Source organism: Schistocerca piceifrons, chromosome 3 (genome assembly GCF_021461385.2).
Source record: "Schistocerca piceifrons isolate TAMUIC-IGC-003096 chromosome 3, iqSchPice1.1, whole genome shotgun sequence".
NCBI classification, from domain to species: Eukaryota; Metazoa; Arthropoda; class Insecta; order Orthoptera; family Acrididae; genus Schistocerca; species Schistocerca piceifrons.
Window position 1 is genome coordinate 95072137 of NC_060140.1, and position 13475 is coordinate 95085611.

The 13475-nt window shown below is 40.1% G+C and overlaps 1 protein-coding gene across 1 annotated transcript in view; it reads left to right on the top strand.

Moving 5' to 3' along the window:
- Positions 1–13475, top strand: part of LOC124788421 (probable chitinase 10) — a 231877-nt gene that overhangs the window by 107972 nt on the left and 110430 nt on the right. Inside the window, exons 18-19 of the mRNA XM_047255688.1 lie at positions 7056–7281; positions 11243–11956. Of these exons, the coding sequence (XP_047111644.1) occupies positions 7056–7281; positions 11243–11956 (940 nt within the window). The remainder of the gene's footprint in view (positions 1–7055; positions 7282–11242; positions 11957–13475) is intronic.

Here is a 13475-nt window from a genome sequence, read left to right on the forward strand (position 1 = left end):
TAATGTAATTCCTTATTGACTGAAGGAAAGAAGTAATACAGATCTCTTGTTTGGTACAAAATGTATCAGTCATTTTGTCACCATTAACCATTAGACAGCCAATGCTGGATAAAAGCCTTCACTAACATTTTCCTTGTATTACACTCTTCAGCTATAAACATCCATGTTGCTCCTGCATGTTTTCTAATGTCACCAGTAGTCAGTCAGCTTACTGACAAATATCCTGAGGGACGATAGGACCAATAATAAGGTGCTTGGTTTTAGATCATATCATCTTGTTCTTACCCATTTGTTATAATTTTATTGATTTATTTACCTGTATATCACAGAAAATATACAATATTGTACAGCATAATAATTCTGTGTATTTTCCCTTTCATCTGTGAAAACTTCTTTAGTAGCAGAGCAGTAGGCTTTAACTAATTGTTTTTATCTCTTAGAAACATATTGTTTGTATTAGGTACTGACAGTTCTTACATACATTTTGTATCATAATGTAATGTTCTGTGTACCAAGGTAATTGTACATTTATATTAAAAAACTAAAAACCCGCCTCGATTGCGAAAAAAGCACCTAGTGTTAAGCATTAACCCAGGTTTTGGCGTAGGTAACTACACCTTCTTCAGAACAACAATAAAACCCACAAGTGCCTAGGAAGACCTTTGTCAATGATTAAAAGAACACCAGAGCTATACATTTATAAACGAAAAAGAAAAGGAAAACACAAACAGTACATATGTACAAAGTCAAAACCACTGCTTAACTTAATGGTGTACGCTCCACCTCACACCGGCCTATGTTCGATGAGCCATGACCCACCATAAATTGGCCCATCAAACATAGGCCGGTGTGAGGTGGAGCATACACCATTAAGTTAAGCAGTGGTTTTGACTTTGTACATATGTACTGTTTGTGTTTTCTTTTTCATTTATAAATGTATAGCTCTGGTGTTCTTTTAATCATTGACAAAGGTCTTCTTAGGCACTTGTGGGTTTTATTGTTGTTCTGAAGAAGGTGTAGTTACCTACGCCAAAACCTGGGTTAACACATAACACTAGGTGCTTTTTTCGCAATCGAGGGGGTTTTTTAGTTTTTTTAATATATTAACCAATGAATGCTGATGCGCTGTGATGTTGAAGGTTCTTTAATTGTACACTATCTAAATGCAATACAACAGCATGTATTGTACTGAAACTGCATAGCAGACATGTTACAGATATGCAGATAAGCACCTATTGAAGTGTTGCTATCAATGTGAAACATACATGATATTCTAAAAAAATCACCTCCAAATTATAAATCAAAATTTGTGTGTTTTAAAATGGGATTATATTGAAAAAAATAGTTTTTAGGACATTACAGAGTATTTCATATGGCTATACACTCATTTGGCCACTAGTGCTTATATCTCACAAAATACCTGAATCCAGTTGCATTAAAATGTGAAACAGGTCTAACTGCAGAATGAAAAGCATAAAGATGTAGTGAAATTTGTTCTACATCTACATGGTTACTCTGCAATTCACACTTAAGTGCCTGTCAGAGGGTTCATCAAACCATTTTCATACTACTTCTCTACCATTCCACTCTCAAATGGCGTGTGGGAAAAAGGAACACCTAAATCTTTCTGTTTGAGCTCTGGCCATTTCTCCCTACATAGGTGGGTGTCAACAAAATATTTTTGCATTCGGAAGAGAAAGTTAGTGATTGAAATTTCATAAATAGATCTCGCCGCAAAGAAAACCGCCCTTGTTTCAGCGAATGCCACCCCAACTCACATGTCATATCAGTGACACTCTCACCCCTATTGCACGATAAGAAGATACAGGCTGCCCTTCTTTGCACTTTTTCGATGTCCTCCATCAGTTCTACCTGGTAAGGATCCCACACCATGCAGCAATATTCCAGCAGAGGACGGACAAGTGTAGTGTAAGCTGTCTGTTTAGTGGTTTTGTCACATCTTCTAAGTGTTCTGCCAGCAGAGTGCAGTCTTTGTTTCGCCTTCCCCACAAGTTGCTCATTATTGTAATTCCTAGGTATTTACAGCCCTTAGATTTGTGTGATTTATCTTATATCTAAAATTTATCGGATTTCTTTTACTACCCATGTGGGTGACCTCGCACTTCTCTTTGTTTAGTGCCAATTGCCACTTTTCGCACCATACAGAAATTCTCTCTAGATCATTTTGTAATTGGAATTGATCATCTGATGATTTTACTACACGGTAAATTACAGCATTATCTGCAAACAATCTAAGGGGGGTGCTTTGATTATCACGTAGATCATTTATGTAAATCAAGAACAGCAGAGAGAGGCCCTATGACACTACCTTGCAGAGCGCCAGATATCACTTCTGTTCTACTCGGTGATTTACCATCTATCACTACGAACTGTGACCTCTCTGAGAGGAAATCACGAATCCAGTCAAACAACTGAGACAATACTCCGTATGCATGCAATCTGATTAACAGTCGCTTGTGATGAACAGTATCAAAAGCCTTCTCAAAATCCAGGAATATGGAATCGATGTGAGATCCCTTGTTGACAGCACTCATTACTTCATGGGAATAAAGAGCTAGCTGTGTTGCACAAGAACGATGTTTTCTGAATCCGTGTTGGTTATGTGTCAATAAGTCATTTTCTTTGAGGTGATTCATAATGTTCAAGTACAGTATATGCTCCAAAATCTTACTGCAAATTGAGGTCAGTGATATGGGTCTGTAATTCAATGGGTTACTCTTATTTCCTTTCTTGAATACTGATATGACCTGTGCTACTTTCCAGTCTTTAGGAACAGACCTTTTGTCAAGTGAGCGGTTGTATATGATTGCTAATAAAGGTGCTATTGTGTCTGCATACTCTGAAAGGAACCTGATTGGTATACCATCTGGACCAGAAGACTTGCCTTTCTTAAGTGATTTGAGTTGTTTCGCAGCACCTACGATATCTACTTTTGTCACTCATGCTAACAGCTGTTCTGGTTGTGAATTCTGGAATATTTACTTCATCTTCTTTTGTGAAGGAATTACGGAAAACTGTATTTAGTAACTCTGCTTTAGTGGCACCATCATTGGTAACATTTCCATCACTAGCGCGCAGTGACGGTATTGACCGTTTTTTGCCACTGGTGTACTTTACATACAACCAGAATCTCGTGGGGTTTTCTTGGATATTTTGAGGTGATATTTCATTGTGGAAACTATTAAAATCATCTCGCATTGACATCCGCACTAAATTTTGAGCTTCCATGAAACTTAGCCAGTCTTGGGGATTTTGCATTCTTCTGAATTTGGCTTACTTTTTTTGTTGCTTCTGCAACAGTGTTGTGACGTGTTTTGTGTACCATGGTAGATCAGTCCCGTCTATTAACTTATGCGGTATGAATCTATCTATTGCTGTCGATACTGTATCTTTGAATTTGAGTCATATCTGGTCTACACTTACATAATTAGCTTGGAAGGAATGGACACTCTCTCTTAGGAAGGCATCGATCGAATTTTTGTCTGCTGTTTTAAGTAGATATATTTTGTGTTTATTTTTAGTGGTTTTGGTTGATATGCTTTTGAGCCTCGCTACAATGACCTTGTGTTCACTAATCCCTGTATGCATCATGACACTCTATTGGATCAGGATTATTAGTGGCTAAGAGGTCAAGTGTGTTTTCACAACCATTTACAATTTGTGTGGGCTCATGAACTAATTATTCCAAGTAATACTTAGAGAAAGCATTTAGTACAATTTTGGAAGATGTTTTCTGTCTACCACTGGCTTTGGACATGTATTTTCGCCAACAAATCGAGGGTAGATTGAAGTCTCCACCAATTATAACTGTATGAGTGGGGTACTTACTTGTAATGAGATTCAAGTTTTCTTTGAAGAGTTCAGCCATTATATCATCTGAGTCGGGGGTCAGTAGAAGGAACCAATTATTATTTTGGTGTGGCTGTTGAGTATAACCTCTACCCATAGTAATTTGCAGGAACTATATATTTGAACTTCACTACAAGATAAACTACTACCAATAGACACAAACACACCACCACCTACATTATTTAATCTATCCTTTCTGAACACGGTTTGCGCCTCTGTAAAAATTTTGGCAGAATTTATCTCCGGCTTTAGCCAGCTTTTTGTTCCTGCAACAATTTCAGCTTCAGTGCTTTCTATCAGTGCTTGAAGCTCTAGTACTTTTCCAACACAGCTACAACAATTTACAATATCGACTGTTGCTTGGTCGATTCTTGTCGTTTCTTTGCCCTGTACCCTTTGATACTGGAGCCCTTTCTGATCTTTCCTGAGACTGTCTAACCTAAAAAAACACCCAGTCCACACCATGCAGCCCTTGCTACCCGTGTAGCCGCCTCCTGTGTGTAGTGGACACCTGACCTATTTAGTGGAACCCGAAATCCCACCACCCTATGGCGCAAGTCAAGAAATCTGCAGCCTACATGGTCACAGAACCATCTAGGCCTCTGATTCAGACCCTCCACTTGGCTCTGTACCAAAGGTCTGCAATCAGTCCTGTCGACGCTGCAGATGGTGAGCTCTGCCTTAATCTCACCAGCAAGACTGGCAGTCTTCACCAACTCAGATAACTGCCAGAAACCAGAGAGAATCTCTTCCAATCCATTGCAACACAAGTCATTAGTGCCAACATGAGCCACTACCTACAATTGGCTGCACCCTGTACCCTTCATAGCATCCGGAAGGACCCTTTCCACATCTTGGATGACTCCCCACGGTATGTACACAAAAGGGCACATTGGCTTTCTTCCCATCCTTAGCTGCCATATCCCTAAGGGGCTCCATCACCCACCTAATGTTGGAGCTCCCAATGACAAGCAATCCCACTCTCTGCGCTTGTCCGGACCTCTCAGGAAGACGGGCCACTGCCGCAACAGGCGAGGCTGCCCTTGCTGGCTCAGAAGTACTTTCAGCTGTGGGCAACACCTTAAACCTTTACAGATGCGTAAGGGTACAGCCTTGCAGCCAGTCCCAACTTTCTCCTTCCGGCCAGGGATTCCCGACCCCGCCACTGTTTGCCAATCATTGTCAGGCAAGTGTCGAGCAGCAGGGATGTCCGAATCCGAGGGTGTAGTGGCATCAGAGATCCCAGGTGATGCTACATGTTCTAGAGACACCAAAGTGCTTGCCTCGGGTGTCCCAATGTCACCGCAGCCCAGGGCAACAGCCTGGAGCCTGTCGACCACGGCCAACACAGCTTCCAGCTGTTTACAGATAGTGGCCAATTCCCCCTGAATCCGTACACAACAGGCGCAGTCCCTATCCATCCCTAACAATTTTTTCCTCTTTTTTTTATCTCACAAGCCGTTCAAAACAAACAGATGACTGATGACTATGCGAATTTACACTATACGGATACTAAAACACAATGCTACAACTCTCAAATACAGGGCTATTACAAATGATTGAAGCGATTTCATAAATTCACTGTAGCTCCATTCATTGACATATGGTCACGACACACTACAGATACGTAGAAAAACTCATAAAGTTTTGTTCGGCTGAAGCCGCACTTCAGGTTTCTGCCGCCAGAGCGCTCGAGAGCGCAGTGAGACAAAATGACGACAGGTGCCGAGAAAGCGTATGTCGTGCTTGAAATGCACTCACATCAGTCAGTCATAACAGTGCGACGACACTTCAGGACGAAGTTCAACAAAGATCCACCAACTGCTAACTCGATTCGGCGATGGTATGCGCAGTTTAAAGCTTCTGGATGCCTCTGTAAGGGGAAATTAACGGGTCGGCCTGCAGTGAGCGAAGAAACGGTTGAACGCGTGCGGGCAAGTTTCACGCGTAGCCCGCGGAAGTCGACGAATAAAGCACCACAGCCGACTGTTTGGAAAATCTTACGGAAAAGGCTAAAGCAGAAGCCTTACCATTTACAATTGCTACAAGCCCTGACACCCGATGACAAAGTCAAACACTTGGAATTTTTGGTGCGGTTGCAACAGCTCATGGAAGAGGATGCGTTCAGTGTGAAACTTGTTTTCAGTGATGAAGCAACATTTTTTCTTAATGGTGAAGTGAATAGACACAATGTGTGAATCTAGGCGGTAGAGAATCCTCACGCATTCGTGCAGCAAATTCGCAATTCACCAAAAGTTAACGTGTTTTGTGCAATCTCACGGTTTAAAGTATACGGCCCCTTTTTCTTCTGCGAAAAAAACGTTACAGGACACGTGTATCTGGACATGCTGGAAAATTGGCTCATGCCACAACTGGAGACCGACAGCGCCGACTTCATCTTTCAACAGGATGGTGCTCCACCGCACTTCCGTCATGATGTTCGGCATTTCTTAAACAGGAGATTGGAAAACCGATGGATCAGTTGTGGTGGAGATCATGATCAGCAATTCATGTCTCCACGCTCTCCCGACTTAACCCCATGCAATTTCTTTCTGTGGGGTTATGTGAAAGATTCAGTGTTTAAACCTCCTCTACCAAGAAACGTGCCAGGACTGCGAGCTCGCATCAACGATGCTTTTGAACTCGTTGATGGGGACATGCTGCGCCGAGTGTGGGAGGAACTTGATTATCGGCTTGATGTCTGCCGAATCACTAAAGGGGCACATATCGAACATTTGTGAATGCCTAAAAAACTTTTTGAGTTTTTGTATGTGTGTGCAAAGCATTGTGAAAATATCTCAAATAATAAAGTTATTGTAGAGCTGTGAAATCACTTCAATCATTTGTAATAACCCTGTACTATAATATGCCCAAAATTTGTGAATTAAACTATCCAAGTACCTCAAAACACGCAAAGAAATTAAGAATTAAACTTCGAAACAAATAAGTGAGCTAAGAGTATGACTTGTTGCTGGCTGCTGCTTATCCATCGGCGGCAGGGAGTAATACAAAATTACTATTAACATGTTTTCAGTTTAAGTGTATGCAAACAATACTCCTAATTGCTATCCCTTGGTGTACTCATTAGCCAGTGAATAGCAATACATCAGTCTCTAAGGTGCAGCATTAATGAAATATAAGTAACTCTCCACCATTTGTAATTATTATTTTTTTCGTTATTAAAGGCTAAGTACATCAAGAACATGGGTTATGGAGGAGCCATGACTTTCACTCTAGATCTTGATGATTTTGAGAACCGTTGCTGTCGTGGTGCATTTCCATTACTACGCAGTATTAATCGGGTGTTTGGACGAATACCGGAATCTGCTGAGCCTTCAGGTGATGACTGCACTCGTCCTCCTCCTCCTGTCACACCACCACCACCAACATACACTACTGGTGTAGATTCTGGTAAGAATTTGTGCAAAATTTTCTAAAAAAGTTTGTAGTAACACTAGAGTATGTACAGTTATAGTTGCCGGAATAATTCCTTTTCACTTATCATTTATCTGTGGATACATATGAAGGCATTAGTGGTGAATAGCTCATGGTTAATAGGTGTCTATGAGCTCCAAAACCAGCCAGTTCATATCTGAAAGTTGAAGTATGAAACAGTTGTAGAGTAGGCACATACTCTTCCTTGAAACAAAAAAATTTTTAGCTGTGGAGTGTCATTTGTACTGGGAGATATTTAACTAAAAGCAGGCAACGTGCAGAAAAAAATGATGGAGAACAGGGTTTAAAGCATTTGTGAGTATAGAATGAAATAGGATGGCATAAATTAAATCAAAAATGATAGTAAAAAGTGAATAATTAAGACTCATCCATATTTCTAAACTTTTGTGCCTGTAAACCTGCTCATGTTATTTAATTTCCAGAAATGTTAAGTGGATACTCCTCTCTTCTCACGAATGTTACTAGTAAAATAGGGTGAAATAAAGGATCGGAAGGAGAAACAGTGCAGGAAGAAGCAAGAAGGGAAGTGATGGAAAATGAGGAAAAGAAAAAATTAGTTAATGGAGATGAGCAAAGGAACTACAGTAGACAAATAGAGAATAATGTAAGCAACAACATTTTTTTTTAAGTTTCCAAAGAAAAGCAATAGAAGAAAGAAGCTATATTAAAACAGATAAAATTTAACTGAACATCTAGGAAGAATGTGAAAAAAGTGTGAAGAGAGAGGAGAGGTAACTCAAGGCTGAGGCAGAGGTGTACAAGTCTGCAGTCAGTCTAGGAGAGAAGTAAGTTACTCTGGATGAATATTTCAAGAGAGTCAGGCAAGAAAATTGAAGGGCTTCAAGAAAGGAGAATATTGTCTGGCAGACCAGCAGGGTGCAGCTCGACTGAGTGCGGGCCAATGGAATGCTGTTCAGTGATGAGGAGGGCACCAACGGTGTTGGGAACTACAGAGGCACCAGGGTCAGTAAGGAGTGCACCAGCAGTACAGGAGCTGGGAGAGATGCAAGGGGCAGTGATGAGGGCACTGGCTGCACTGTAATCTGGAGAGACACTGGGGCCAGCGATGCTGGAACAGGGAGAAGTGCTAGGGCTGGCAGCATGGGTGCCGGTGATGGTGGAACTGGGAGAGGCAGCTGGGCTGATGGTGAGAACACCTGCAATGAGGGTGCCACACTGGGAGGCTCTGAAGGAGGTGGTGCCAGAGCAGGTGGTGCCAGAGCAGCTGACAGAGCTGGAAGCAGCATCAGGACTGGAGAGGACAGTGAAGTGCAAGGATGTGTCAGAATGGGAGAGAAAGCATCGAAGGCAGAGGAGGTATTAGAAATGGAGAGGGTATCGGAGCCTGTGGAGTCAGTGCCAGTGGCTGTTGGGCCAGAGACAGCCAAGAGAGAAACATCAGGAAGAGCATAAATGTGTTGGAAGTGGTCCAGTGCAGCAAGGAAGATGGACCATGAATCGAAGGCAATTTCAAGCTTCAGGTGAAGTGGAGGCAGCAGAGATGAGTCCTGCCTGGGCAGGGGGAGTTTCTGGACAGATTAGGCACCTTTGAAGCAGCTCGTTGGTGCGTGGGAAGTGCCGTGTGTGATGCAGAAGCCGTGCTCCATCTGTAACATGTAAGGTTGTTGTCACCAAACAGTGCTAAATCAAGTGAGTGATGTCCTGGGTCAAATGGTGCAACTGCTGACTCCGAAAATGGGAAATCTGCAGGAGTGATAGCTTCTGCATGGAAACAGCCATGGTAAGGGGCAGATAGTATCAAATAACTGGGACCAAGAAGGTTCGTCTGACCCCATAACAGAACATGTAATGCCTGAGAACTGCAATGACAGGGTAAAAATGTGATACTGACAGGAAATTAATAGAAATGGAACAGGCAGAGTGAACAGCTCGAGCATTGAATGCAGCTAATCACTGGAGCACAGGAATCAAGGTTCGCTAGCGTAAGACAGAAACACAGGAGGATGAGGGACAAAAATATGGCGTATGATCATGAAAGGTGATAGAGCAAAAATGTGCACAGACAAAATGCAAGAAAGCCAAAGAAGACAGCAACAACTTTGGTGGAATATGGAGTAAAACCATGAGAGGAAAAAAAGACTGTGTAGTGCACACGAACACAGAAGGAAGGCCTCTTGGTTGAGCAACAAGACACTGAAAAAGAAAGTGTTGTTGCAGAAAACACAATTTTATCTCTTTGTCACTGTTGTATTGTTGACTGAGTGTTGTTCCAAGGTTGTGATTGATGTTCACACACTGAAACAACAACATTTTTCAAGCAAAATGTAATGCAAATTCCTTATCCATCTTTTTTTGAAAGCAAAAATTTGGCAAGACTAGAAAACATGTATAACCTTTTTGACTGTCAATAATAAACTAAATATTCAAAACAGCTGTAATGCAAATATACTTTAAGAACATGTGTACCAACAAGATTTAAAAAATTTGAAAATCAGATGAATAAGCCCACGAAATTAAAAAGTTCCTGTTACTTTTTTATCACACCTCATACACAGCTATAACACTCTTTGACAATCTGCAAGTGGAAATAAAATGTCTGACAGACAGCAATTTTTTATATGTAGATTAAATTAATTTGTCCTTGACAACTCCTTTTATACCAAACAGAAAGTCTTGAATAGCAAGAAAAAATAGTAAATTAAAAGAACTGTAAATGGCCAGCATGTGGCCTAAATATCTTTCTTCTTTGGCACTGCAGTCTTTGATTAGTTGATGCATTTCAAATCATAAAATATATCATCAATATTATCTGAAGAATATCGGACTAACTAAATGCAGAAGATACTGATACCATCATATGTTTCAACAAAAAACTTGCTATACCTAGCAGAATTAAGTAAATGCTGGCCTAACCAATAGTAAAAGAGAACTGATGTAAAAATTCGCCCTATTATGAGATTTTTCCAAATACAAATAGAAACAGGGAGAATTATTAACAGAAAAACAAGAGGTGACAAAATTAAGAACATATAAAGTGGGAGTAAAAATGAGCGAAAAAAAACACAAAAAATACATCACAAAATTCAGGAACACAGCAATCACATAAAAAAACCTCTATACATAACAACTTTTTGTTCTACATATCAATGCCTATGAAAGTTGTTGCATTTCACAAAGAAGGTACTGATACACAGCTGGATTTTGCTGTCTTTGTTTATATTAATGTATGTAAAGAAAGGAAATTCGTTACAATAAGCCAGCTGGTAATGTTCAGACTCTATTTTTATTATTACATGGACTCAGAAGCTTTCTTGCCTTAACATTTTATTTTCTCCATATTCAAAGTTTCTGATTGAAACTTCAAATAAGACACTAATTACTTGACTTTTTTTAATGTGACATCTGTGTAAATAATGTGCGGGTCCGTATTTATCTCTGCCTTTGGGATAGTGAAGTCATCAATTTAAATTGCTAATCTAGGATATTTTCTATAAACAACTGTAATGTAAACTCATTTGCATGAGCATCACTTTGTAGAAACATGGAAAGAAAAAATAAACTGCCCATATCAATTGCTGGAGTGTGACTCATCAGTGAGAATACACAAGGTCACTCAAGACTATATAAAGACTGAAGTACATCTCATTTGTGAGAGGTTTGAAAAGTTACTTGATAGTCAGGAAACATTGTTCCCAACAGTTTTAGGGAAAATAACTGAATATATATTTTGCCAAATATATTTCATATTTTTTGTGTATATTTCATGTAGTAGTTCCTCTGTGTAATTCATATTCATTCACAGTCCTTAAGTACATGAGAATGGTGACTTGTATTCTTTTCTCTTGGCACATTGCAATCCAGATTTTGGGCAAGCTTTTGTTGATATTAATCTACTATGGGTTTTTGTATGATTTCAGTTTATTTTTACAAAATTTATTTCTTTCTTCCCCCACAGGTGACCATCGCCCAACAACACCTATTTCAACTACTCATCAGCATCCTACATCTCCCAAGCCATCTACAACTGAATATCCTTGGTGGACTCCGTCAACAACTACTTCAACAACTACAACTACTACAACAACTACTACTACCACCACTAGCACTACTACGACACCTAGACCCACCACAAGGCCTACAACTATGTCTACAACTGAGTATCCTTGGTGGACACCTTCAACTACATCCACAACAAAGAAACCTCCAACTACCAGACCTTCAACTACATCTACGACTGAATATCCTTGGTGGACACCTTCAACAACATCCACCACGAGGAAGCCTCCGACCACTAGGCCTACAACAACGAGCACTACTGAAGAATACCCATGGTGGACATCTCCTAGTACAACAAAGAAGCCAACAACAAGCTCTACTACGGAACAACCCTGGTGGACTCCTTCAACTACCAGTACCACATCAACAGCTGCTCCAACAACTACAATGACTACAACAGAGAAGCCATGGTGGAGTACAACCCCACAGAAGCCCTTACCACCAGATTCAGGACCTTGTGAAGCTGGAGTCTATTATCCTGATCCTACAAACTGCAATGCATATTACAGATGTGTTCTTGGAGAACTGCGTAAAGAATTTTGTGCTGGAGGTCTGCATTGGAACCCAGACAAAAAGGTCTGTGACTGGCCCAGTGAATCCAAATGTGACACAAGTAAGTAACTAAAATTTTGTCAATATCTTCACATAAGCCCATTTTGTGTGTGTGTGTGTGGGGGGGGGGGGGGGGGGGGGGGAGGCGCACGTGGTCTATCGCACATGCTTGCATGCTTACTTGTGTGTGTGTGTGTGTGTGTGTGTGTGTGTGTGTGTGTGTGTGTGTGTGTGTGTGCATGTGTGTGTCTGTGTTCATGTGCAAACACAGATGTAAGTCAATAGACAGTAAAAGTCAAAGTCAAGATTTGGCCAACTTTAACAAATGTTGAGATTTGGTACTTATTATTTTCTAGGTTCTTGTGTCTTCTCCAACAACTGATTAGCTGTTCAATTTTTTAAAATTTTAAAGTCTTTCATGAAGAGTTGCATATTGTATTTTGAAATTATATTTGTTCCTCTATGGGCACCCTCTAGAGCCTCTTTAGACAGATCATATGATTAAAATCAGAAGGCACACGTTTATTGATTTGTGAAAGGAATGACAGTGATTGAATGTCATGTGCAGTTGTGTTCTGTTGTTGTCTCAGCTGCCATGTAGGTAATGTACATGAGCATTGGAATTTAGTATCAACATTAGAAGCAAGAACAAAAGTTCTGCAGTCATTGTATCATGCATCTCTTGCCTTGAAGTACAACAAGGTCCCCATTCTTCAGAATAATGTGGACATGAGACTGCACGGATGACCAAAAAACATTGATAAACTAGATAACACTTTCTTATTAGTGGAAACAGCTATTTAATGTAGTTACAAAACAGCTAACAACCTGAATAAGCAGAAATATTTCAGGAAAAAGAAAGAGAAGAAGAAGAAGATGATGACAAAGCATCTGTACATCACATTTGAAATCCCACTGTATTACTTACACATTATTTTCCAGGAACAACAGGTTGAAAACTATCTAATTTAAGCTCCTAGGGAAAGGACTAGGCAAAATATAGCCAGGAAATCAGCTTTGAACATGTTACACTGGCAGAGTCCCTACATTTATCTGAAGATTAAATGGGGGACAACAGAAAAATGTCTGATGATAGGTTAGGGCCTGCACCATCTCCTGGTGGAAAACATAAGTCACGTTCATAATAATTTATTCCAAACAAAAAATATTCATTCTAATTATAAGCATATACTTCAGGTTTTTTAATATTGCTTAACTATTCATGGGTAATCCAGAATTGGACAATCTGCACCCACATAACTGGGAGCTTGCTGTTGCATATCACATTGTACTGTTTAGGATGTTTCTCTTGGACCAGTGTGATGCCATATTAATGGCTCTTTTTATAGTGTGATAATTGCAGAAGAGAATAGTCTGTTTAAAGAACATCCCTTACCTCTACATTGTGTCATGTTTCTTCCAATTCCTGTCTTTCAGATAGCAAGAAATGAATAAATACATATTTTGTTGAAAATTTGGTTCATTGCTTTGCTGAATTTTATGACTTTTAGAACAACTGATGACTGTAAGGGGAATGATGCATAATGCTGTATTAAGTTATGGGAATGACCATTATGTTC